At 45.7% G+C, this 27,791-nt stretch overlaps 1 protein-coding gene across 2 annotated transcripts in view; it reads left to right on the top strand.

The window, feature by feature from the left end:
- Positions 1 to 27,791, top strand: part of SLC22A18 (solute carrier family 22 member 18) — a 757,096-nt gene that overhangs the window by 45,397 nt on the left and 683,908 nt on the right. For both annotated transcript variants that reach the window (XM_069223018.1, XM_069223019.1), the window contains exon 4: positions 191 to 336. In XM_069223018.1, the coding sequence (XP_069079119.1) occupies positions 191 to 336 (146 nt within the window). The remainder of the gene's footprint in view (positions 1 to 190; positions 337 to 27,791) is intronic.

Raw genomic sequence — 27,791 nt, 5'->3', positions numbered from 1 at the left:
GTCTGAAATTGAAGCATTTTTATTACATTTGCACATGCCAAATAAGGCTTCCAGACATTAGCAAACTATATTAAAAAAATAAGGGCACGTTGTTGGAAAAGTAGTACAGATGTTGCACAGGAAGTGCAAGTATGTCTTCATCAATGTGTTGCACGTGTTCTTAAAATCCTTTTCTTTTATTCCCATCTAGGTTTTCAGACCAGTTTGGTGTACGGGCCGCCTTAACACTTTCCTTCTTATCTGGATCTTTGTTTTATCTCTTACTTGGCATCTCTACCAATATTCCACTCTTATTCATGTCCAGGATTCCATCACTGTTCATGCATGGGCTACCAGGTACAGTACAACATTATTACAAATTGATACCGATTTTTAGTTGACTGTGGGACGTACAGCAAATGACAACAGTGTGTAAAGCTGGCTATCGCCATGGACATGATCACTTGATGTTCTGGTTTACTCAGCATCGTGTTACATGATATTTTTGGTCATGTTGTTATAACCTGGAGACTTGAGTGGATCTGCCGTGCCCTACGTCTAAGTCCGGTTGCTGTAATCTAAGCCTGCTATTTTGTTAAATGTATTTTTATTGAAGCATTGGAAATTAAACATCCTGTAGTTGCCAGAAGGGTCCCCCTCATAATCAACAAAATTTCCTGAAAACCTAATACAATAATCTCACCAACATGTTTTATTTTGAGAATCACCTGCCTAAGACCTGTATGAAAAATACACAACAGAAGGGAGAAACGTTGCTAAGAACTTACATTATGCACCATCTATTTGGATCACTTATTAGCACTTCAATAACGCTTCAGAAAATCAAGTAATACAGGCAAAACAGCCCTTTCACAGTACTCCAGAGAAGGAACTCTGGCCCACCTAAATTGTATCACGAACACAAAATAGTGACAACCCAGCTGCTGTCAGCCAATTTGGCTCCTGAGACTTCTCAAAAAAACTCTCAAGAACCTTTCATCACCCCCTACCAAGTAAATACTGAGGTCTTTTTGCCAACCATCACCTGCAGTTTCACTTGAAATACTGGCATAGATCTTTAGATCAATACAATACTTTCACAGTATTTGCAAACGACTTGTTCTCTTTGCCATAGCCAAACTCACATCTGGAAACACCAGAATTCTCTGGCATTGATAGAGAATGATTTTCTTTCCCAGTTCCCTGTATTAGAATCAGTTCTGTTAGAGAACCATCCGGTGAGATGGCACACATCTTTCCCAGTCCTTTACCACTGGTACTCCTCCCCTTTAATGGAATGTGGAAAGCTCTGTTCTCCAGATGAAAGCTGTTTGCCACTGAAAATTGTTGGTAGTCAGATGCCATACTTTTGGCATCCTGCTGCTATGAGAAGTTAGTAGTATCGAAGTTACCTAGCTTCTATTCATAAATCTTTTCTCCTTTTGAACAACATTGGATATATTTAGCCCCCGCCAAGCAAATGGGGATAGAAGGTAGCAAATGAATAAAAAGCTAGGCAGGTTTACATTGTCTAAAATCGGCACATCTAAAAAACAAGATCTGGAAAGGTTTCTTGAGAGAAATACAACATTTGCACTAAAGCATAAAGTGCAGAGTTGTCTGAGGTGAACAAGAATCGCATGGACATGCAGCTAACTTAGCAATGTACTGATCAGGTTCCTTGAAGACAACCAAATAATGTATAGTCTTGAGCCTAAGACATATGAATATGAGTAAATAACTGTGTTGTATGTTTGTAATTCACGTTAGATAAGGTTCCATGACTTACATGGTGGTGACTAGCAAATGATCAATCCCTATATGCTTCAGAAATTCAGACCGATCTGAAAAGGGAGAAGGACAATTAGTGGAACCCTAAATCCTCTTTTATGAATGAATAACACAGTCACGAATCACTAAAAAACAGGATATGCATTTCAAAATATTTATTTTAAAACTGAAATCCTAACCTAGTGCACACTATATGAATTGTAACCACAAAGAAAAAATATTAAGACAGCAAGAAAGTTTAGGAGGAGTGTAAACACAAAATATAATTAACACCCTTATTTGCTACTATTAAGCACTATGCTAGGTTTAGCACAGCAGCAAATATATAACCTGTTCTAAGTTTTGGCAGTAGTTCACACCTGCATACCTGTTTCCAGAACATTAAATTGAGTTAAAAAGCAAGCCTGCTGTTTTTGGCCCATAAAGGCAGCAGTGTGTCCATAATACACACTGATAGCTAGCGAAGAAGACGGCCAGTGAAGGCCAATTATCTCCCAGCGGCCTTCAGTTAGAGCAGGTGCACAATTGTGCCTCTCCTCCTTTGTGGTCTGCTGTGAAGGTCCTCTCCAAACCTTATCTCCCTATACACAATTTATATAAGATTATTCAGAAGCTTGTTGAAGACATTCATTATAAACAATCAATGCAGATTGTGCAATGCCAACTCTTTTAGAAAGTGTTCTCTTGAAAAGATAACAAAATGAATATACATTAATCAACATTTTAGAAACTGTGATGTCATAGTAATGAATAGACATGAAATGACCAAATTGGTTAATTAAATACCACAAATATATTCATGTAAGTTTGATTATCATATTTACAGGTACAGAACAATATGACAAGAATGGGTGTTTGATTTAGTCATATGTATCCACTTTTGAATAATTAGCACATGTTGTTTGCAGAAGGGGAATTCAGCCTTGAAAGAGAGAAAAAATATATTTATGACAATAGTCTTCCCCAAACTGGATTTCTTTGTATGCTGTCACAAACCCTGATCTAGGTGTTAAGAAGGCCTGGTAGGCTCCAGTTCTATGGATGCGTCTCACAGGCTAGGACAGTTTGCCAGCAAAGCATAGATTTCTCTCGCCCAGCCTGGATCAGTGAGTGGATTCTTCTCAAGTATTTTTAGTAGTAGGGGTAAGAAAGGTAGTTCTAGAGGATTTCCCTCCTCACGTCTCACCCCCCTCTTATCCCAAGGAAACCACGGCAAAGAATGATGGAGGTGATGCTTCTCTAGGCTCTGATATTCACACCCAGCAGCCGTCAAAACAGCTTTGGGTTGGTGAAAATGTTATTCTAGAAATAAAAAACTATCATCATAGGGATCTTCATTCTGCTGCCAAGGAGACTGCTGCAAAGAATGATGGCGGTGATGCTACCCATGGCTCTTATATTCACACCCAGCAGCCCTCATAACACCTTTGGGTCTGTGAAAGAGTACAAAGAAATCAATCCTGGAAGGCTCCCCTTCTATGGATGCTTCTCACAGGCCAGGACAGTTTGCCGGCACTGCATGGATTGCTCTCATCTCGCCCAGTGCAGTAAGTGGATTGCTCTCAAGTCTTTTGGTAGTAGGGGCAAGGCAGGTAGTTACAGAGAATGTCCCTCCTCATGACCTTCTCACCACACGGTTGGGCTCCCAGGAATTTTTGTGGTGGCCACTGGATTAGCCAGGGAACTCGCCTTAGGCACTCGTGGACTTCACCCATGTCGAATTGCTCCTCTGCATTCAATGACAGATGGCAGTCGCTATCCTTTCATCTGGAGATTGGGGAACACATCTGTGACATACAATCATCATTGGTTTCAGCCAATGTACTCATCGGGGGCACCGGATATCGGTGCTCACCCACCTCTATTCATAGCCTAAAAGCACACTTTGGGGCCAGGCCAAAGGGGAATAAAATGGCAGAACTGCGCAGATCACAAAACAGCTGCTATACCGGAGCTTATATGGGCGGCCCACTATAAACCAATTTCAATGTTGTATTAGATATTGTTAACCCCTCGTGTGCCCGGGACAGGGTGGTCTCGTTGTCGGCCGCAACTGTCGTGTGCTGAGAACGAGACCAGCTCGTCCTCGAACCTCCCCCCTTGGGCTTCCCACCGTCCTCCCATGGGCAGGGATGGAAGGGGAATCGCTTCCCCTTCCACACCCAACCACCCCCCACCCACCCTCCAGAAACTTCTGATGACGGATTGCGCGCTGACCTCATCAGAGGCAGCCTCCATCATGCTGTAAGCTCAGCTTCCAGCACAATCAGAAGAGTAATGCTTTGCATTTCTCTTTCGATTGGGGGTGGGGGCAGGCAGAGGCATGAAAGGAAAGGGAAGACCTTTCCTTTCATGTCTCTTTGAGCATTTCTGCAGCCCGATCGTGAAGTGATCGGGCTGCAGAAATGGGCACTAGACACAAGGGAGTTTTTTTTTTAATAAACATTATAGAGGAGCGACCCCTTGAACAAGGGTCGCTCCCGTGGGGGCAATTTTATTTTAGGCCATTTATGTCCATTTTGGGGGCAGATCGGTCTAATTTTCTTAGGCCAATCTGCTCCTAAGGGGGGCAGAAACTACTAGACACCAGGGATTTTTTTTGTGCGCCAATTTCATGCAAGGGGAGCAACCCCTTAGGCAAGAGTCGCTCCTCGGGGGGCAAATTTATTTTAGGCCATTTCTGCCCCCCTTGAGGCTAGATTGGGCTAAATTAATTAGGCCTATCTGCCCCCAAGGGGGGCAGAAACCACAAGGCACCAGGGATTTCTTTATTTTTTTTATTTTTTACAGATGGGGATCGACCTCTTAGGCAAGGGTCTCTCCCTGGGGGCAAATTTATTTTAGGCCATTTCTGCCCCCCTTGGGGGCAGATCGACCTATTTCTATTAGGCCGATCTGCTCCTAAGGGGGGCAGAAACCACTTAGGCACCAGGGATTGGTGTGTGTGTGTTTTGTTTGGGGGGGGGAGGCCACCCCCTGGGCAAGGATCGCTCCGCGTGGGGGCACATTACTGGTGGCCATTTCTGCCTCCCTTGGGGGAAGATCGGCCTATTTTCGTAAGGCCCAGCAGAGACCAGGGAAGATTTCTTTAAAAAAAAAGAGGGTGGGGTTATGCCTGTGGGCAGATGGGGCAATTACCCCTGATCCATTCCCTGGGGGAGGCAGAAAGCCTACTAGATGACAGAGAATTAAAAAAAAAAAAAAAATAGTGGGGTGGTGGCAACCAACCAGTGTGGGCATGGTTATGCCCCCACCCCAACTGAAGGGGGTAACAGTCTTTCAGCTCTCCCCCCGCACACTAAAACATCTTATCCCACGACAAGCAAGAGGACATTTGATTATTTTGGGTTTTGGTTTTACATTTGGGCCATGAGAGCTTGTCTAACCCTCAAAATCGTCGCACTTGGAATTGTGAAGGCTGCACTTTTTGGACTTTGGGACGCTGCCATGTAGAAAACTCTATGAGACCTAGACACATCTGAAAACTAAACATCTGGGTGAGTCCAGGATGGTGTGCTTGACATGCACCCCCAACCATTTTCCTACCCACAATGCCCTGCAAACCTCCAACTTTGCTTGGAATCACACATTTTCCCCACATTTTTGTGATGGAACCTTCCGGAATCTGCAGGAATGCACAAAATTCCTACCACCCAGCATTGTCACATCTATACCGATAAAACTTCTGCCCCACTTGTCAGCCTAAAAACATTTTTTTTCAAACTGCACTTTTGGACCTACTTTGGTTCCACCTCAATTTCAGGATGTTTTTGGCTCTTCCCTGTCACAGGCACTTGGCACACCTACACAAGTGAGGTATCATTTTTATTGGAAGACGGAGGAAAATGTTGGGTGGTCGGAAATTTGTGCAGGTGCTGTGATCCCACACAGAAATGTGGGAAAATGTATTTTTTTTAGCTACATTTGAGGTTTGCTGAGGATTCTGGGTAAGAAAACACTGGGGGATCCACACAAGTCACACCTCCCAGGACTTCCTTTAGTGTCTAGTTTTCAGAAATGTCTGGGTTTGGTAGGTTTCCCTAGATAGCTGCTGAGCCCAGGACCAAAAACGCAGGTGCCCCCGCAAAAACAGGTTGTTTTGTATTTTATTTGCCACATGTTGAGGTTTGTTAAGGATTCTGGGTAACAGAACCTGGTGAGAGCGTCACAAGCCCCATCCTGGGTTCCCCTAGGTGCCTAGTTTTCAGAAATGTACAGGTTTGGTAGGTTTTCCTAGGTGCCTGCTGAGCTAGAGATCAAAATCCACAGCTAGGCACTTTCCAAAAAACATGTCAGTTGTCAATGTAAAAATATGATGTGTACATGTTGCATTTGGGGCGTTTCCTGTTGCGGTCACTAGGCCTACCCACACACGTGACATACCATTTTTATCGGGAGGCCTGGGGGAATGCTGGGTTGAAGGAAATTTGTGGCTCCTCTCAGATTCCAGAACTTTGTATCACCGAAATGTGAAGAAAATGTGTTTTTTGCCAAATTGTAAGGTTGGCAAAGGATTCTGGGTAACAGAACCTGGTGAGAGCCCCACAAGTCACCCATTCTGAAAACCCCTAGGTGTCTAGTTTTAAAAAATGTACAGGTTTGGTAGGTTTCCCTAGGTGCCGGCTGAGCTAGAGGCCAAAATCCACAAAAAAAACATGTCAGATTTTAATGTAAAAATGTGATGTGGCAGTATCACGGACACAAACCACTGGTGTATAAGGCTCTCTCTAGTTTGCAAAAGGAATTAGGGCTGGCGGATGCTTGGGTAAAGCTTTGTGAACCTGATCCTGGTTATACGTATTATTCTGCCCCCATGCGTAGCTGGCCCGATTAGACTATTTCCTCATTTCCCCAGAATTATTAATAAGGGCTGTAATGGAAATATATCCACGGTTTATGGCAGATCATAACCCATTAATATTGGAAGTAAATTTGGAAGGCTTTAAAAATAATAAGAGAAGGTGGACCTTTGAGAGAGGGCTCCTTAATGATCCAGAATATCATCATCATATGAATATCTGGATAAAGGAATTTCTGGAAATTAATTGGGGGACTGCTTCGGTGGAGATTGTTTGGGATCCTTTAAAGGCTGGGATATGAGGGGAAACCCTGAGTTTTAGCCTCTGAAGGCAGAAGTATACCCACGCCCTGGCTAAAAGAGGCATATTCAAAGCTTAGAGGGGGGGAGGGATAGAAATTCTGCTTTGGAGAAAATCGCTATAGCTAAGGCAGCAATCAATGAGATCTCAACAAAAAAAGTAGCGGAAAAAATACCTTTCGAAGTGCTCCAAAAGCTATGAATATAGTGAGAAGACCGGCAGCCTATTGGCAGTGCGGGCGCATCACAAGGTGGCCGCTTGGGTTATCAGGGAAATTAAAGTCCAACAGGGACGGATCATAGCAGACCCAGAAGGCATTAGGGAGGTTTTTCGCAGGTATTATGTTGAGCTTTATAAACCTGTTCCTCCCATAGATTAGCAGGCAATGTATGGGTTTTTAAGTACTATAAAGATCGGTAAGCTCTCGAAAAAGGAAAAGGAGCTACTGGGGGATGGAATTAGCATGGGTGAACTGGAAGAGGCAATTCAGGAACTCCCCACGGGAAAAGCCATTGGCCCAGATGCAATCCCTCTAGAATTCTATAAATGCTTTAGAGCTCTACTGCTGCCTGTGATGGTGTAATTGTTAACTCAGGTGCAAAAAGGCAGTAAAGCTCCTCCCTCCTGGGCTTTGGCTAATATAATAGTTTTTTTGAAGAAGGGAAAGGCGCTACATAATCCAGGCTCATATCGGCCAATGACATTAATAAATAGTGATGTTAAGATCTACTCTAAAATTTTCGCTGCTCTGCTTTCTACTGTTATCGAGAAGCTAGTGTTACTAAATCAACATGGGTTTATTCCTGGGAAAGACACTACTGATCATATTAGAAGGGTCATTACGCTCTTTGATGCAACTGATGTGGCAGAAGAGCCTATGGCGGTAGTACTGTTGGATGCGGAGAAAGCCTTTGACAGGGTGAACTGGGACTATCTCTGGCACTGGACATCTACGGTCTTGGGGATTTTTTTTTGCTTGCAATAAAAGCTATCTATATGTCTCCTGTTGGTCGGATACAGTTAATGTGAGGGCAATCTGATAGTATTCGAATTGGGCGAGGCACTAGACAGGGGTGCCCATGCTCCCCATTGTTGTTGTTTGTAATGTATATCGATCCCTTGCTTTGGCAGCTAGAAAGGAATTCTGGCATCTTGCCAGTTCATAGGTTTGGATGGGATACTAAAGTATTGGCATGTGCGGACGATATAGCTGTTATAACTGCCAATCCAGATGAAGTGTTAAGATAAATAGAGAAGGAGACAAGTACGTTTGGGGAGTTTTCTGGGTAATTATTAAATAGGGAGAAAACTCAGCTGCTGGTGAATAAATGTCTGAAATCCCAAGATTCTCGCAAGGTAGGCCATGCAGTGTATCTAGGAATAGATATTGCCCCTAGGGTGGAGAAGATAGTCAGTCTAAATCTGGAGCCGGTTTTAGGGAAAGCAAAGCAGGGTTTCAGTAGATGGAATAATCTGCATATGTCGATAACGGGGAGATGTAATATGAAATGATATTCCTCCCCAAGGTACTGTATCTTTTTTGGGCAATTCCACTAGTTTTTGAAAAATCATGGTTTATAGAAATAGATCAGCTAGTAACTCAATTTATTTGGGCATATGGTACGTGTAGAAGTGCAAGTAAATTAATGTCCTTATCCAGAGAGAAGGGGGGATGGTCTGTCCCTAATTTAAAATTGTATCAGATGGCAGGGGCTTTCCAATATATGCGCCCACTGATGGCAGGGAATTATGGCAAGACAGGGGCAGAATATTACCCAAACATCCATGAATCATTAATTGACTTGATAGCTAATGGGGGACTGTTGGTCTTAGTGGACCCAGTTACTACAAGAAAGTTTGGTTTAAGGTATTAGACATTGCCTTTAAATGTTGGCATCCTTTTGGTAGAAAAGCAGGACTTTGCAGACTAAATCGCTTCACGCCAATAGATAATAATCCTGCCCTCACAGAGATAGTTAAAAATCATTATTTTGCCAAGAAGGCCCTTCAAGGGGTCCGACGGCTAGGAGAATTTTACGAGGGGTCACGGTTCAGATCATTTGAGGATCTCTGGGAGAAGTACGAACTGGAGCAAAGGGAATTTTTCAAATACCTGCAGATAAGAGATTTTTTAAGTAAAACAGCCCGGGGAATAGAGGGGTTTGCAAATAACCCACTCTTGGAGAAGGTAACAAAGAGGAGCGATTATCAATAAGTTTTATATATTCAATGTTTGTGTCAGAACAACCCAACGATTTTGAGAAGTATAGCAAGAAGTGGGAAAGCAGTTTTAATAAGGGAGGTATCAAATTTTATGACTCCCTGGAGCTTGGGTATACTATGTAAATGTCTTCAGCACTACAAGCATAGCATTATAAGACATTATGGTGGTCATTACAACCCTGGCGGACGGTGTTAAAGCGGCGGTAAGACCGGCAACAGGCCGGCGGGAAAAAAATTGAATTACGACTGGGGCGGAAACTGTCAACAAAGACAGCCACTTTAACACTCCGACCGCTACGGCGGTACAAACAAACAGCATGGCGGGTACCGCCAACAGACAGGCAGAGGACAGTGTACCGCCCACAGTATCACAACCTACCAATCCGCCACCTTTTCCGGGGCGGATTCACTGCGAACAAAAACACGGCGGAAACAGGATTTCGAAGGGAAAATGCTCACCTCTACACAGCCCATGAGGAACCAGAGCGCCATGGAACCAGAGCTGCACATTTTCCCTGCCCTTATCTTCTTGCTCCTCTACCAGGAGCACGAACGCCGGCAGCGAAGACCAGACACCAGTACTGCACCTACGACACAGAGGAGGGGGGAGGGAAAAAACAGGGACACACACATGCAACACCCCCACCCTCACCCACTACAACACACACACTAATACAGCATGATACATTACAGTTAGACCCCCCCAAACCCCCTGGAAGAATGCAAAGACAAAAGGAAATGAGTGTAACCATTGTAATATATTAAAATCCAGTACGCAAAAATATATATATACACTATTAACAAATATATACACCAAGAATAGTAGTCCAGGTATTTCTCCATTGAAGTCCGTGGAATACTGGGCTCACACGGCATGAGCGAGGCCCACACCCAATACCCGAAAATGACGGAGATAACACTGCAGGGGCATCAGATAGCAATAAAACAGGCACCTCAGGGGGAAGGAAAAGGGGGGCACCGCAGCCGGTTGAGTGCACGACGCCAAATCCACGAGGGGGCCACATGCCCACTGTGCAATCCTGGGGAGTGCAAAGCCACAGTCTCTCAAGTCTCTACAGTGGGTGGTTTGCCCACTGTTCAATCCTGGGGAGTGCAAAGCCACAGTCTCTCAAGTCTCTACAGTGGGTGGTTTGCCCACTGTTCAATCCTGGGGAGTGCAAAGCCACAGTCTCAAGTCTCTCCAGTGGGTGGTTTGCCCACTGTTCAATCCTGGGGAGTGCAAAGCCACAGTCTCTCAAGTGGATAACAGTTTCCACTGGTTCTGGAGGGGGCTTGGTGCCCAGAGTGCTTCATCCTGCCAAGGACTGAGGTAATGGATTCCTTTCTCCACTGGTTCTGGAGGGGGCTTGGTGCCAAGAGTGCTTCATCCTGCCAAGGACAGAGGTAATGGATTCCTTTCTCCACTGGTTCTGGAGGGGACTTGGTGCCCAGAGTGCTTCACCCTGCCAAGAACAGAGGTAGCGGATGTAAATCTCCACTGGTTCTGGAGGGGGCTTTGTGCCCAGAGTGCTTCATCCTGCCAAGGTCAGAGGTAGTGGATGTGAATCTCCACAGGTTCTGGAGGGGGCTTTGTGCCCAGAGTGCTTCATCCTGCCAAGGACTGAGGTAGTGGATGTGAATCTCCACAGGTTCTGGAGGGGGCTTTGTGCCCAGAGTGCTTCATCCTGCTTGTGGCAGACACAGTAGCGTCAGTGCCCTTGGCGCTCATGGGCCAGCGGTGCTTGTGGCGGCGGTGTCCTGTTCAGCGGTGCTTGTGGCAGCGGTGTCCTGTTCAGCGGTGCTTGTGGCAGCGGTGTCCTTGGCAGCGGTGCTTGTGGCGGCGGTGTCCTGTTCAGCGGTGCTTGTTGCGGCAGGGTCCTTGGCAGCGACTCAGCTGCTGGCAGTCCTGTCTGGCCCAGCGACTCAGCTGCTGGCGGTCCTGTCTGGCCCTGCGGGGCTGGTGCTGGCGGTCCTGTCTCGCCCTGCGGGGCTGGCAGTCCTTTCTGGCCCTGCGGGGCTGGTGCTGGCGGTCCTGTCTGGCCCTGTGGGGCTGGTGCTGGCGGTCCTTTCTGGCCCTGCGGGGCTGGTGCTGGCGGTCCTTTCTGGCCCTTCGGGGCTGGTGCTGGCGGTCCTTTCAGGCCCTGCGGGGCTGGTGCTGGCGGTCCTGTCTGGCCCAGCGGGGATGATGGCGGTGGCCTCCTGGGCAGCGGGGATGATGGCGGTGGCCTCCTGGGCAGCGGGAATGATGGCAGTGGCCTCCTGGGAAGTGGGGATGATGGCGGTCTTCTCTGCCATGCTGTTCTTCCCAGACTTGCTGAGTTTCTTGTGCCCCTTCCCCACCTTGGAAGGTGTCGCAGCTGAATCCACACTCCCACCTGTACCCCTGGGAGTGGCTTTGGTGGCTGGAGTCTTTCCCCTCTCCCTCCGGGCACTGGTCAACTTTTGATGCTTGACAGGTGGGGGACTGTCCGTGCTGTGGCTCCTTGCCTCACTGGCTGCCCTGCTGCCTGGTGCACTCCAGAATCCGGTGACTACTGGCACCACTGGTCCCGGAGATGTTGTTGCCGAGGTGCTAGGTTGGGACCTGGAGAGTCGGGCCCTAGGAGACTGACTGGGTGGGGGAGGTGAGGGAAAGAGGTCAAGGGTGGACAGGAAAAGGTTTTTAGGAACACTGGGACGGGGAGCTGGAGGGGGTTTGGGAGTGGAGGAAGAGGTTGTGGTTGTAGGAGGTGTTCGTTTGGTGACTTTGGGTGAAGGTGCATGTGCTAGAGGCTGTCGTGAGGTGGATGGCTGTTGGGTGGGTGTGTGCCTGCGTTTGTGTATATTGGGAGGGGGCATCACAGACACACTGGGAGAGGACACAGGGGACGTGTGAATGGTAGTGGGGGTGGTGACTGCACGTGAGCGGGGTGTGGTGGTGTGTGTGCTGGTGATGGAAGTAGTGGCTGTAGATGTAGTGCATGCAGGTGTTAGTGGAGACGAGAATGGGAGGGAGGAGGGAGACGAGGAGGATGGGGACACAGTGGAGGCAGTGGATGTTGGTGTGTCTGCATGTGTGTGATGCTTGCGTGAGTGCCTGTGGGATGTGTGGTGCTTATGTTTGCCAGAGCTTCCCTTGTGTGTTGACGTGTGTGCATGCTGGTCTGATGGTGTGCTTGGGGTAGGCTGAGGTACAGGGGTGTGGGTCTTGGTGGAGGAAGTTGGAGGGGGAAGGCTAGAGATACAGACACTAGCTGCCATCAGTGCTGAGGCCAGAGTCTGAAAAGCTTGCTGAAGGGCTGCCTGACCAAATGAATGCCCTCCAGGAATGCATTTGTTTGTTGCAACTGCCTCTCTACACCCTGGATGGAATTCAAAATGGTAGACTGCCCAACAGTGAGGGACCTGAGGAGGTCAATGGCCTCCTCACTGAGGGCAGCAGGGGTGACTGGGCAGGGCCTGAGGTGCCTGGGGCGAAGGTGATGCCCACCCTCCTGGGTGAGCGGGCACGAGGCAAAGGCTGAGGGGCTGCTGAGAGGGCAGTGCTGGTAGGGGGGTGGCGGCTATACCTGTAGATGAGGGGACACAGATGTGGCCGCCACCACAAGGGAGCTCCCATTAGGGGACGTGTCCGTATCACTGGTCTCAGCTCCGGTCCCCGCCGTGGAGCTCCCCTCACCCTCCGTCCCACTGGTGAATTCCGAGTCTGTAGTCTCGCCCTCCAGGGCCATGTGGGATGCAGCTCCCTCCTGCTCCGGTGCCACTGCTCCTCCGCCTGATGATGCTAATGCACACAAGAACAGGGAGACCACAAAAAGGGGGATGACGACAGAAGTAAGACATGCTGAGTGCATGCCTTACCGCTACCGTTGGAGGACATGACAGACACAGAAGCCCCCTGCACTACACCGCGCACTTGGGGTCCAGTGTTCAATCCCTGGGACATGGCCGACAAGGCTAGGGCCAACATCTGCACACATGGATGTCACAGGAACCTGACTAGGTGTAGTTGGCACTGTACACAGGTGGGTTGGGGTGCCACAGGGTCTGCCAGAAGAAGGGTACCTAACTAGCACACTCGCTCTGGTCTAGGGAAACCCACAGCCCACCTCCCACACCCAGACACCTCCACTGCGCGCTGAATCAGCTGAATGGGAGTGTACTCACCCCCTTGTGGCTGCTGTGATGCCCTCAAGCGCCCATCCAACTCCGGGTACGCCACCGCCAGGATCCTGAACATCAGGGGGGTCATGGTGCGACGGGCACCCCTTCCACGTTGGGAGGCCATCTCCAGCTGGGCCTCCGCCGTCTTCTTGCTCCAGCGTCGAATGTCCTCCCATCTCTTACAGCAGTGGGTGCTCCGTCTGTGATAGACCCCCAGGGTCCGGACGTCCTTGGCGATGGCGCGCCAAACATCCTTCTTCTGTTGGGCGCTGACCTACAGGAATTGTACAAGGGAAAAAGAAAAGTTATTACCAACTGCACCGTCACAGTCATTGGCCCCCATCCCTACCCTTGCCATGTGGCACATGCACTCACCGTCATTTCATGCACGCCTCAATCTCCCCCCCCCATCTTTCATCCACCCCACTCCACACAGGCATAGCCCATACAGCATGCTCCCAGTGTACTTACCTGTTTGTCTGGAGGACCGTAGAGTAGCGTGTACTGGGGAGGACCCTATCCATGAGTTTCTCCAACTCCTCTGATGTGAAGGCAGGGGCCCTTTCTCCAGACGCACGAGCCATTGTCTCTTCCAGACTGAGGTCACAGCAGCACTTGCAGTGTAGGTCCTCTCCTGTCGAAGATCAGGTATTGAGTAATTGAACAGATAGAAAATGGCGGTCACGTCCGTGGCGGTGCGTACCGTCACCGCCGGCATACATCGTCATTGGCTCCTGGGACCCATAGGGTCCAATGTTAACCAATGCAGAATTCCGCCGTGGTCTTCGACCGCCTACCGCGACGGTGTACAACGCCAGCGCAGTTACCTCACATCCCATTGTCCCACTTTACAGGTCAGGCAGCCGCCATTTCAGGGGCCCACATGGCTTAATTTTTAACTGCGTCACACATACCTAGGCCTTGCCTCAACACTCATACTTGCAAATTTCAGATTATGAATCGTGTTCTGTGTAAGCTGTGTGTACGTACCTCCGAGTTGGTTGACTCTGTGTTCGCTGTTGTCCTTCATAGGCACCGTCTGCTGGGACATGTGAGGAGATAGCGGCATCCTCCGGTGTAAAGACCGCTGGTGGACCTGTCGACAATGGAGGAAAGACATGTGATCATCACCTACAGGCTTGATCGTGCTACAATCCTCGAACTGTGTGCCCAGTTGGAGCCAGACCTGATGTCAGCTATCCCCATCCCACAGGAATCCCCCCTCTAGTGCAGGTGCTGTCAGTACTCCATTTCCTTGCAAGTGGGTAATTTCAAACAACAGTGGCCATCGCATCAGGGATGTCTCAGCCTATGTTTTCCAACGTGTTGTCCAGAATGTTGTCTGGCCTGCTGAAACAGATGCGGAGCTACATCGTTTTCCCTCAGGTGGAGGATTTGCCTACAGTGAAAGGTGATGTCTCTGCCCTGGGACATATCCCCAACATCATAGGTGCCATTGATGGGACACATGTGGCTTCGGTACCCCCCCCCCGCTGCAGGAGTGAACAGATGTACAGAAACCGGAAGAGTTATCATTCGATGAATGTGCAGATGGTATGTTTGGCCGACCAGTACATCTCCCATGTTAATGCCAAATTCCCTGGCTCAGTGCATGACCCTTACATCTTGAGGAATAGCAGCATCCCTTATGTGATGGAGCAACTCCAGAGGCACAGTGTGTGGCTATTATTAGGTGGGCACCTGGAATCAAGTCAGTGGGAATGGTTGTCTGGGTCTGGGGATATCCCTACAGGTTAGTGTGTGTCTAACAGTTGTCCCTCCATGTTTGCAGGTGACTTTGGTTACCCCAACCTGTCATGGCTACTGACCCCAGTGAGGAATCCCAGGACAAGGGCAGAGAAACGCTACAATGAGGCCCATGGACGAACTCAGAGGATTATAGAGCGGACCTTTGGCCTCCTGAAGGCCAGGTTCAGGTGCCTCCATATGATAGGTGGATCCCTATTTTACTCACCAAAGAAGATGTGCCAGATCATCGTGGCCTGCTGTATGCTTCACAACTTAGCTTTTTGATGACAGGTGCCTTTTCTGCAGGAGGATGGTCCAGATGGAGGTGTTGTGGCAGCTGTGGAACCTGTGGACAGTGAAGACGAGGAAGCAGAAGAAGTGGACATAGACAACAGGAACTCGGTGATCCTGCAATACTTCCAGTGAGACACAGGTAAGAATACAAACCTGCCTACTACATGTACTTTAACACTACTACCTATCTGTTGTCTGTCGTTTTCACCCAGTGTATGGTCACTGAGCTGTCACTTTCCCTTACAATTTCACAGATGTGGGTCCCACTGTGTGACATCTGCTTTGTTTCCTCATGGACTAGAGCTGTGTGACATAGGTATGTTGACATTACAATTGAAAGAGCATTTTGACACTGTAATTGCTAATACACTAATTCGAAATCACAGACAGACTCCAGATTGTTTTGTGCTTTAAGGGTGTTTATTTAAGTGCTAAATAGTGGAGGGGGTTGTAAAATGGTGAGGGGTGATGGTGGAGGAATGTCCATGGCAGAGTCCAGTCTATTAGTCTCACAAGTGCATTGTCCAAAGGGGCATAGGAAGTGGAGCTGGGGCAGTTTAAGGATGGACAGGGTGAAAAGGTGGGACAAAAGGATGACAATCAGGGCAGTCTCAGTTCTTGGCGGGGGTCTTAGCATCGTTCTCTGTCTTTGTCCTGGATCTCAGGGACCGTTTGCAGGGTGGTTCTCCCTCTGCAGGGGCTGGGGTGCTGGTGTGGTGGTCCTGTGGTGGTGCCTCCTGTCCACTAGCGCCGGCAGAGGTGGTGGGCAGTTCATTGTCCAGGCTAGTGTCACGGGCCCCTTGTTGTGCCACAGTGTCCCTCGTGGTGTTGAGGACTTCCTTCAGCACCCCTATGATGGTGCCCAGGGTGGAATTGATGGATCTGAGTTCCTCCCTGAAGCCCAAATACTGTTCCTCCTGCAGGCGCTGGGTCTCCTGAAACTTGGCCAGTACCGTTGCCATCGTCTCCTGGGAATGATGGTAGGCTCCCATGATGTTGGAGAGGGCCTCGTGGAGAGTGGGTTCCCTGGGCCTGTCCTCTCCCTGTCGCACAGCAGTCCTCCCAGTTCCCCTGTGTTCCTGGGCCTCTGTCCCCTTGACCGGGTGCCCACTGCCACTGCCCCCAGGTCCCTGTTGTTGTTGGGGTGGTGGGTTAGCTTGGGTTCCCTGTAGTGGTGGACACACTGCTGATTGACGTGTCCTGGGGATAGAGGTATGGGCCCACTGGGTGGGTGCTGTGCTGGTGTTTCCAGACGGGGGAAGCTCTGTGGTGGCCTGTGCCAGTGTGTGGGGAACCGACTGTCCCGAGGTCCCCGATGGGCTGGGCTGGTCATCTAGATCCAGTTGGACAGAGCTGCTGTCATCACTGTGGGCCTCTTCTGTTGGTGGTGTGGACATGTGTGGACCCTCCTGTCCGGTGACATTGGGTAGGGGTCCTGCAGGGATATAAAAGGATGTTTATTGCATCTGTGTGTGCCATGGTGTGCAATGGGTGGGTGCTTGCATTCCTGTGTGGGACCTTGTGTGATGGTGGTTTAGGGGGGTGTATGGGTATGTGCAGTGGCCATGCATTGGTGATGGGTGTCCATGCTTTGGTGTTGCATGCAGGGCTTGGTGTTGGGATGTGTGGTTTGTGATATTGGGACATTTGTGAGGAGTTGGAGTGATGGGGGTGAGGGCGAGGGTGGGGGTATGTGATAGCATGCAGGTAGGGTGGGGGATGTAATAGTTAAGATTTGACTTACCAGAGTCCATTCCTCCATCTACTCCTGCGAGGCCCTTAGGATGCAAATTCGCCAAGACTTGCTCCTCCCATGTTGTTAGTTGTGGGGGAGGAGGTGGGGGTCCGCCGCCAGTCCACTCAACCGCAAGGTGGTGTCTTGAGACCACGGAACGCACCTTCCCTTGTAGGTTATTCCACCTCTTCCTGATGTCATCCCTATTTCTTGGGTGCTGTCCCACTGCGTTGACCCTGTCCACTATTCTTCGCCATAGCTCCATCTTCCTAGCTATGGAGGTGTGCTGCACCTGTGCTCCGAAAAGCTGTGGCTCTACCCTGACGATTTCCTCCACCATGATCCTGAGCTCCTCCCCAGAGAACCTGGGGTGTCTTTGCCGTGCCATGGGGTGGTGTGGGTGATGTGTGGGGTGGTGTGTGTTGTGATAAGTGGGGTGATATTTAGTGGTGTGTTGTGTGAAGTGCGTGGAAGTTATGAGGGTGATGGTATTGTGTGCCTTTGGATGCTTGGTAGTAGCTTGTAGTGTCTCTCTCTGGCCTTCTTTCGGTATTTTGGTCGAAGGGGTTTGTGGGTGATGTGGGTGTGTGTTTTATATTGTATTAGGTGTGTGGGAGTTGTGTGTGTATGTGTATCAGGTGTGTGTATTTCGATTTGTCCAATGTGGCATTGTTTTGTAAATGTATGTGTATTTTGAGAGCGGCGGTGTGTACCGCCAATGGAATACCGTGGTAGAAAGACTACCGCGTGGATTCGTGGGTCGTGATAGTGTGGGCGTATTTCTGTTGGCGTGGCGGTGGAGGTTTTGTTTTCACCAGTTTATCACTGACCTTTGGTGTGGTGGACTTCTGTGGGTGTCTCAATTTTGGCAGATTCCGAGCAGTGGGTCGTAATTACTGTGGGGGAATTCCGCGGCCGCGGCAGTGTGTTGGCGGTCTTCTGTACGGCGGTAAGCGGCTTTTACCGCCAATGTTGTAATGAGGGCCTATATGATTTATATTATACCCCAGCTCAAATAGCTAAATGGGGAATGTTGGAGGGAACCAATTGCCAGAGATGTGGAGTATTTGGGGCAGATATTATACAAAGGTTTGCTATCTATGTTAAATTGCCGCCGTTGAAAGGGGAGATCAAGCAGGTGCTAAAGGGGGTGGTAGGATACGATGTAGAGCTTACCCCGGACATTATGGTTTTAGGGGCTTCGGAGAAAGGGGGGAAGTCCCAAAGGGCTTTCATTTTTATGTCAATGGCTCTATATGGACTTTGTATAGCATCTGCATGGCTAAATCCATGGCCCCCTTCATGTTAGCAGCGATTGAGAAGACTTTTATCTACTTATCATCTGGACATTGCTCTGTATCAACGCAAGGGGAGACGGGCAAGACGTAAGGGGAGGATAATATGGGAGCATTTTGATGATTGGGTGCGGTCACTGTAATGGCTTAGTGAAAAAGAAAGCAAGGCATAAACCACTTTAATCGTAATTAATTGGATAATTGTTTTTTTGATCTCTCTTTTCCCCATTGTTTGTAATGAATTATCTTTCTTACCCGAATAAAAAAAAAAAAACATTTGATGTGTCCATCTTGCGTTTCCTGTCGTGGGCACTAGGCCTACTTAAACAAGTGGGGTACCATTTTTATCGAGAGACTTGGTAGAACACAGAATAGCAGAACAAGTGTTATTGCCCCTTGTCTTTTTCTTCATTTTTTTCCTTTCAAATGTAAGACAGTGTGTAAAAAAGAAGTTTATTTAAGAAATACCCTGTAATTCACATGCTAGTTTGGGGACCCCAGAATCCAGGGATGTGCAGAAAACCAGTGCTTCTCAACACCTTATCCTGTGTCCATTTTGGAAATACAAAGGTTTCCTTGATGCCTATATTTCACTCTTTATATTTCACCAAGTGAATTGTTGTATACCCAGTGTACATTGAAAACCTATTGCAAGGTGCAGCTCCTTTACTGGCTCTGGGCACCTAGGGTTCTCGATGAACCTACAGGCCATATATATCTCCACAACCAGAAGAGTCCAGCAGACGCAATGGTATATTACTTTTGAAAATCTGACATCGTAGGAAAAAGTTACAATAGAGTAAAATGTGTAGAGAAATGGCTGTTTTTTTCACCTCAATTTCAATATTTTTTTTATTTTAGCTGTAGGGAAACCTTGAAGGGTCTACACAGATGACCCCTTGCTGAATTCCGAATTTTATCTACCTTTCAGAAATGTTTAGCTGTCTGTAATCCAGATTTGGGTTCACACCCATTTCTGTCACTAACTAGAAGGAGGCTTAAATCACAACAAAATAGTAAAAATGGGGTATGTCCAGTAAAATGCCAACATTTTGTTGAAAAATTTGGTTTTCTAATTCAAGTATGTCCATTCCTAAAAGCTGGGAAGATGGTGATTTTAGCATCGCAAACCCTTTGTTGTCACCATTTTCAAGGGAAAACCACTAGCTTTCTTCTGCAGGCTTTTTAAATATTTTTTAAAAAAATAAACAGAATTTTAGCTGTATTTTGGCTAATTTCTTGGTCTCCTCCAGGGGAACCCATGAACTCTCGGTACCTCTAGAATCCCTATGATGTTGGAAAAAAAGGACGCAAATTTGGCTTGGGTAGCTTATGTGGACAAAAAGTTATGAGGGCCTAAGTGTGAACTGCCCCAAACAGACACAAAAAGGCCTGGCACCTGAGGCGGAAAAGGCCTGGCAGCAAAGCGGTTAAAGATGTTATTTACATTATGAAGGGGGTCTCAGATATTAGGATTTGCTGTTGTGTGCTTATGTCCTCACTCAACGATCAGCAGATGTATTTGTTATTTCTGGCTTGTCTACTGGGGACAAATTTATGCTCAGAGTTGGCTAGCCTGTGTGCTGTTAAAAACTCTTATCAGTGTGCAATATTTCCATTTTATTTAAAGTAACCCATGTAAGAGAGCAACGCTTTGGAGAGATTCCCATTAGGAAACAAGTGTTCCTTTTTTTGTTATGTTCCACTATTACTCAATAGAAGGATTTCTTCCATTGTGGGTTCTATGGACTGTGCTAGTGCAACTTACAAAACCAATACATTTAATCAGTGAAAATATTACCCTTTACTGCCTATAGTAGTGTGCTTTTTCATGATTGAGACACACAGTGCATACAAAAATGAAACATTTTGGGTCACTTTTCCTTCAGTCGATGCCAACCCAAATACATTTCACACATCCATGTTAGCTAACCCACCAGCACAATAAAGAGCATACAACTATTTAGAAATGCCCTTGACATATCAGGAACATGAAAATTGGTTCCAAGGCACCCTACCACATGTTGTTGAACATGTTAGATTGGGTCCTCTCAATAAAGAGGGGAGCACATGCATAGTTCTACCTGCCTATACCTCATATCCAAATATACAACATTTAGCATCAACAGATCTATGCTCATTATATAATAATCTAGTTAGACTATACAGACGATTAACACAATTTGTCATGTGAACATTGAATACTGCCCTAGCTATCCAACATCATTTGGCTACATCTGGGATTACCCAGTGACTCCTAATGCTATTATGGCTAAGGTACCCACCAAACGGGAGGAAATTCTCTTTTGGATTGCTCAAAAAACAAATCAGCTGGAAGCAATGTTTCCCCATACAGTACCCAAAGATGATGGAGCATTTTATATGCTCTAATTCGAGGCTGATGAGCTTTTGGTTCCATGTATATGCAGTACCTAGGGAGTCAGGAAACAATCAATAAACATTTAATTTACAGTGTAACCAATTTGGCCACACAATGAAAACCTAAATTGGGAATAAAGTTAGAGTCTTATTATAAATTAACACTCAGGTTAATGTAAACAGATTTCAAGAAAATGCTGTATGGATACAGTATGACCATAGGGTAACCAAATCATCAAAAAAATTAAGTCAAGTTAGCATAAAACAAATCAAACACTGTAACCGCAATACATAATATTAATAGCAGAATCTGATGTTCTGAGCATAAACGCTGGTCATGTCTCTTGCACATTAGTAAAAATCTATGAATTTAATTAAATTATCTAAGGACAGTTAGAACCATTTTTCTATGACCTAGGCTATCAAACTGGAATCTAATTAAAGAATATGTGGGCAAAAAGTGAAGAGCAAGAATCGGACAAAAATAATTTGTAAAAATGAAAAAGAAATTCAAGTGAAAGGCATATAGGAACTAGAAGGTGTCAGTATTTCAGAAGCTCGGTCAAACGTCTTCTTAGAGAGTTAAATGTAAGCCTAAGCCACATACAGCACATCATTGGGAATGAATGATGAAAGTCAGAAGTCTGTACCTCTCAAAGTCCAAGGGAATATGCCTTACTCTTGATTAGTGAAAGTTCTAGTTAGTACTGAACATCTTGATCAGGTAACGCCCTGTGGATCACGTTGACACATGCTTCATTCTTCTTCCATTTCACGAGGTAACTTGCAGCAGTGGGATTAGGTCCTATGGCAACTCTGGGAAGGTTGCTGTCTTTGGTCTCCTGTACAAACAGTCGCAATATGTATGAATAACAACAGTTTTCACATTCTTGGTCTCACCATGTTCCTTCTCCAAAGTTGTTTTTTTCAAACTTTCTATGAGTAAAACAATAGAACATCTATTTCCAAGCTAACATTTCATGGAAAAATACCTGTAATTAAATGATACATTAGTGGTAATGGAAAACAGTTTCTCACATGAAAGAAATTCAGGGCTCACAAAGCTAGCTAAGAATGAATATTCTTATTTGCACATTAAAATCACATTGTACTGTGAAAGTTAGCTTCTGCATCATATAATGTCAGTTACATTTTCTTGTTTAAACTTCATGCTACTGTTACTATAAAATGAAATTACATTGTTAACACGTATCTCAGTATAATAGGGAACAGCATTTCTTAACGTTAATCAAAAACATTAGTACACACATTACAAAAACTATTATTGTTTTAAGAATAACCACTCTCCAATAACGTGAGGATTGCTGTAAAATTATAATCATTGATTATTTTTTAAATAATAAGGTTATGGCACACAGTACAGTTTCTCCTAACATTACAGTGAATGCACTTCATTAGTGACTTTGAGTGCACCATTTTGTATTAGATCAACAGTAATACACACATTATATTTTCGTTATGCTCACATAAAGATCATCATTGTCAAGCCAAGAGTGACAGTCAATTTTTCGCTTCACCGAAGATAAACATTGAATTCTCGCAATGTGCTTGCCACTTGGAATGGTACCATTTATTATGATTGTGCTATTTAGGGCACAGTTTTTGTTGCAATATATATCATAACTTATAGTAAAAAATCTCTTACAGTTTTACTTTAGGTGTTAAAACAAATACAAACCAATACAGGACTGCCCCTGCCCTGGATTTGGGTATGAAATTAATAGACAACTTTGCCACAGTAGCCCCAATTATTTTAGGATACATAAAAGGGGAAGTAGCAGCATTGGCAGTACGCCAGCGTCTAGAGCAAGTTCTTCTAATAGATCAGGAACGCGAGCTACCAAAAATAATTAACAAGACTTTTATGTGTATAAGTCATGAAAATTTGGGGACCAGACCAAACAAGCCACAATCTGAAGGTAATTCCGAAAAGGATAATACCAAGCACACACATGAGGCTTCTGAAAAATGCTGGGACAAACAAAAATCAAATAAAGATAAAATAAAATCACATGGAGAATATCCACAGCCGGAGTACTCTGAAAAACACTATAGCTTGCAGTGATAATTTGTAACAGAGTGACAGGTATCAATATACTGATACACGTGCTTCTCATTCTTTTCAGGACTCATGAGGCAAACGGTCCAAGAGATTGGGTTGGTTAGAATGCAGACAAGAGGAGTACGTGAATACAGAAAAGGACTCACAATTCTCGTCTGATGTCATCATAAAGAAGGAAGAGAAACTTACTCAACAAAAACCCCAATTTAGAAAGAAACTATGGGAATTTTGGCAAAATATGCCACACACATTGAGAGCATTACTGCGGAACAGGACTTGGGCAGTGACTCTGCTAGACAGTGAGGCGGAGGTCATAATACTTTACCAGAAACTTCAATAGTTTCTGTATGTGAAAGCAACTTACAATTATCTAGAATTTGAAAACCCAGGCAGGCAAGTCTCCCCTCCAGATAGATTATATAAATAAAACATGCAACTAGAGGGGGACATAATGCGCACGCTTAAGGTAATTTTCTAGGAAAGATTAACACCAAGCTAGGACATTCTCTTCGCTGAAAAAGATTGGACATTGGACATTGGAGATTGTTAGGACCCTCCCACAAGGGGAAGGTATGATTTTACAGTCTTTCTCAGTCCCAAAGCAATTACAGCAACTTTAATCTGCAGACTGGGCTTGTGCACAAGCCCCGGCACTATACCGCAACCATGTGGGCTGGGATGGGGATTCTTCTTATCATGTAATATCCATAAGGTCCAGCACCTACGTGCAACCACTGTACCCCATAAAACATGAAGCAAAAGCAGCTCCTGTGAGGGAGATTCTCTCACATGTCGACTACCAAGGAGTAAATGAACCCTGCATATCTTCTATAAAGAATCCCTTGTTCCCAGTAGCTAAAGCAAATTATTCCTATAGGATAGTGTTAGATTACAGACATTTAAATATTCATAAACACAGCTTTGAAATACAAAATTCACACAGCACAGCCCTAATAAACAGTATTGTCCGCTAAAAATAAGAAACAACTTTGGCTATACGCAACGGGGTTTTCTGCCAAAATATAACACCTGAAAGCAATAATCTAGCCACTTTGTTCTGCACTTGGCTCTTAGTGCTGATTTTGCTGACTCCTCCAAGGGTATAAGAACAATACAGGGCTTGTCTCTGCCAGTCTGACATCATTATTGGATGATATTGATCCAGAAGCATTGTCCTATGTCAACGATATATACCTGATGGATGATGACTTAAAGACACATTTAGCCAGAGTAGATCACATTGTTTTGGGATTTGCTGAAAATGGCTACAAATTACATTTTAAGAAAAAAAAATTACATTTCTCAGTGTCCTATTTTTGGTATACAAGCTTTCAAATGAGCGGAAGAGCCTAGCACCACACTTCCTTGAGAAACGTGCACAATTACAACCACCAAACACCATACAAATTGACAATCGTTTTAGTTTTTTTGTTTTTTTGGCAGAACATACATACCATATTATGTACAACCCATAAAACCACTTTATGATTTAATTTACCCAGATTTCTCAAACGAACATTGGATACCAGAACACACACAAATACTCAGATCATTATAAACTGACATGCTTGAAGAAAAACATCTACACACATGTAAAAATAAAACAAATTGTCACTTTCAACGAAGGTGACACAGTGCAGATTGCATACAAATCACATTTATATTCCAATGCTGAAATGTGAATTGCATCCACTGAAAAAATACTGACTGCAGTTCAGATGGCTGTCATTAAGAAAAGATCATTGGCTCAGGGAAAAAGCATCATTGTTGTCACCCCAGTCCCAGCCGTAGAGGCTGTTCCAAAGCCTATAATTACGAATGCAAAAAGAAATGGGCCACTACTTTGACTGCCACTGATGTAGACCATGTATTTGACTTATGAGTTTCTCCAGTATGAACTGCAGTATCCCTTGTCCACTAACATTATGCCTCTAGATCAGTAAATATATTATTTTCACTGATGGTTCTGCTCAACCTGCTGTAGGTACTAAATTTATTTGTTATTTATTTATTCTGTGTTATAAAGCACATAGCTACCCCAGAGGGTCTACCGGTGCTAGACCCAAGTAGAGAGAGTGCAGCCAAAACAGCCATGTCTTTAAACCCTTGGGAAATGCCATAAGCGAAAGGCAATTCCGCTAGGATTCTGGGAGATCGTTCCAAAGCTTTGCACCCAGATACGAAAAATAGCTGCTTCTCATGCGTGCCTGGCGAATTCTTGTCACTTTGCACAAAGACTGGGGAGATGACCAGAGCATGCAAGTTAGCTGATAAGGTGACACCAGATCCTGCATGAGCTGCGAGGCAGAGCCCGATGTAGCCCTGTGCATGTAGCACAGAGCTTTAAACTGAATGTGCTTGTCTATGAACAGCCAGTGAAGTTTGCTAAGCAGGTGAGACTCCTACTCGTATTTCAGAAGACAAAAAAGAAGCCTGGCTGCCGCGTTTTGTACTATTTGCAAGCTTATAAGCTGTTTCCCTAATCAACTCTAGACAGAATCAGGGTTTGGATCACTGTTTTCTTAGCATAAGAGGTAGCATACTAGTGATCTTGTAAACCCATCCTAAAACTGCAAAGCAGTTGAAAGCTACCTTGCCTACCTAGGTCTTCATCGTGACCTTTGCATCTAAGCAGAAGCCAAGGTTCTTTACCTGCACTGAGAGGCCTGGAAGGTGGTGCATTGCATCCAGCCAATGCTGAGGGCCCCATAACTGGGGATTCTTCCCCAAGACCATGACCTCCATCTTCTCTCTATTCAGCTTGAGAGAATTTCTGCCCATCCATGCAGAGATCTATGGTGTTGGAGCTATTTCCTTGTGCGGACGACAAAGCAAAAGTGACCTCAATGTCGTCCCTATTTGAGAACAAAGTCAGACCACAGCTGTCCACAAAAGGGGGCACACATAGATGGTAATAAGCATTGGGCTTAGAGCCGAGCCCTGGGGAGCACCCTGCTTTAGTGCATGTGTCTTTGATCTAATACTGCTGGAAAAGACCTGAAATTAGCTGTTCTCCATAAATGAGGTTAATGATGTGAGCGCCATTCAGTGCAGCCTCTAGAGACTCTAACCTTTCCAGGAGAGTGGAGTGGGGCACAGTATTAAATGGCAGACTGAGAGCAAGTAAAATCAGTTTGGCCATCCAGGATTTATCTGACATGTTCTGTGACCCCCAGGAGAGTGGATTCCATACTGTGTCCAGTCTGGAAGCCCATCTGTGATGAATGCAGACCATTATGATTTTCCGCAAAGGCTGTTAGCTGTGAGTTGATTTGTTTTTCTAAAACCTTTGCAAGGATGGACAAAATAGAGATTGGTCTAAAGTTTGCCCAGATAGTGAGATTGAGACTGTTTTTCAGGAGAGGAAGAACCATAGCATGTTTCCAGGCCTCTAGTATGTGTCCCTCATTCAGGGAGGAGTTGAGCACTTAACTTTGAAATAACTCAGGATCTAAAAGGCTTAACTTGGATGGAAAAGATCTAAAGGGGATCCTGATTTAATTTACCTCAATAAGGTCAAGAATTGGGAAAAATCTAACAGCTTATTGTTCCAGATCCTGAACTTTCAGCCACAAATGTGTCAGATTTTTAGTCCCTTCTGGGCTACCTTCCTCCATCCCTTTACTGACGGTGGATCCAAGATTCAGCATATCGGCTGATGGAACTACTGCAAGAGCAGAAATAATATCTGCTACTTTTTTTAACGAAACAGTTGGCCAGTTCTTCACAGCTATTTTCCAACATCAGTGGTGCCGGAAATATCATGTTAGGATCCAAGAGTTCCCTGAGCACATTAAATAGGTTTTTGGAGCAGTTAGGGGCCTTTATAATTTTATTAGAATAGTTTGTTTCTCTGGCAGCCTTGCAAAGCCCATCATAATTTTTTAGGCTGAACTTGTAGATGTTTTTTTTCAAGCTCCAGAGCTTCATTAAACCAGGAAGTGGGAGTGAAGGTCCTCTGAGAAGATCTCGAAGTTGCTGGGAAAACCACTTCCAGAGCGTTTGAGCCATTGATCAATCAGCGGTTGGTCTCGATCCACTGTTTGATTGAAATCAGGGGTGGAACACCACAATTGTGTAATTCAGAGCATAGACTTGTAGTCACGCCCAATTTCAAACCATATCATGAGCCGTTACAGATTTAATGGTGTAGGAGGCTGGCCTGGCTTATAGTGGGTACCAGATGGTACTTACACCTTGTGCCAGGTCCAGTTATCCCTTATTAGTAGATCAGTGGTGTTCTAGCAGCTTAGGCTGATAGAGGTAGCTATAGCAGAGCAGCTTAGGAGGAACTAGGAGACATTCAAAGCTCCTACTATACCACTTATATCATATAGCACTTTATCATAAGAATCACAATACTCAGATTTACTAAAAGTAAAGGTACTTTATCTTAGTGACAATGTGCCAAAAATATCTCAGAGGATATACTCCTTTAGGAGGTAAGTAAAATACACAAAATATACACACAAACCAAAATCAGGTAAGTAAACAGTTAGAAAAGTAGTGCAAACACTGTAGAATTCAATAGGATGCAATAGGCCTAGGGGCAACACAAACTATATACTAAGAAAGTGGAATGGGAACCACTGAGGGACCCCAGGCCTAGTGTAGTGTGTAGAGGGTCGCTGGGAGTGTAGGAAAACACTAAGGGTGTCCAAGATACCCCAGCCCAAGACCCTGAAAGTAGGAGTAAAGTTACCCTACTTCCCCAGAAACACACTAAAGTCGTGGTAGGAGATTCTGCAAAGACCACAACTGACTTCAAAGCACTGAAGACGGATTCCTGGACCTGAGGACCTGTAAAGGAAGGGAACCAAGTCCAAGAGTCACGAAATTGTCCGGGGGGGCAGGACCCCCTAAACCCCGGATGAACGTGCAAAATGGCTGCCTCCAGGTGGAAGAAGCTGAGGATTCTGCAACAACGGAAGATGCCAGGAACTTCTCCTTTGCATAGAAGATGTCCCACGGAATGCTGGAGGATGCAGAGTTGTTTCTGTGCAGAAAGACCGCAAACAAGC

Source organism: Pleurodeles waltl, chromosome 3_1 (assembly GCF_031143425.1).
Source record: "Pleurodeles waltl isolate 20211129_DDA chromosome 3_1, aPleWal1.hap1.20221129, whole genome shotgun sequence".
Classification (NCBI taxonomy): Eukaryota; Metazoa; Chordata; class Amphibia; order Caudata; family Salamandridae; genus Pleurodeles; species Pleurodeles waltl.
This window is presented reverse-complemented; position numbering and strand designations above follow the sequence as displayed.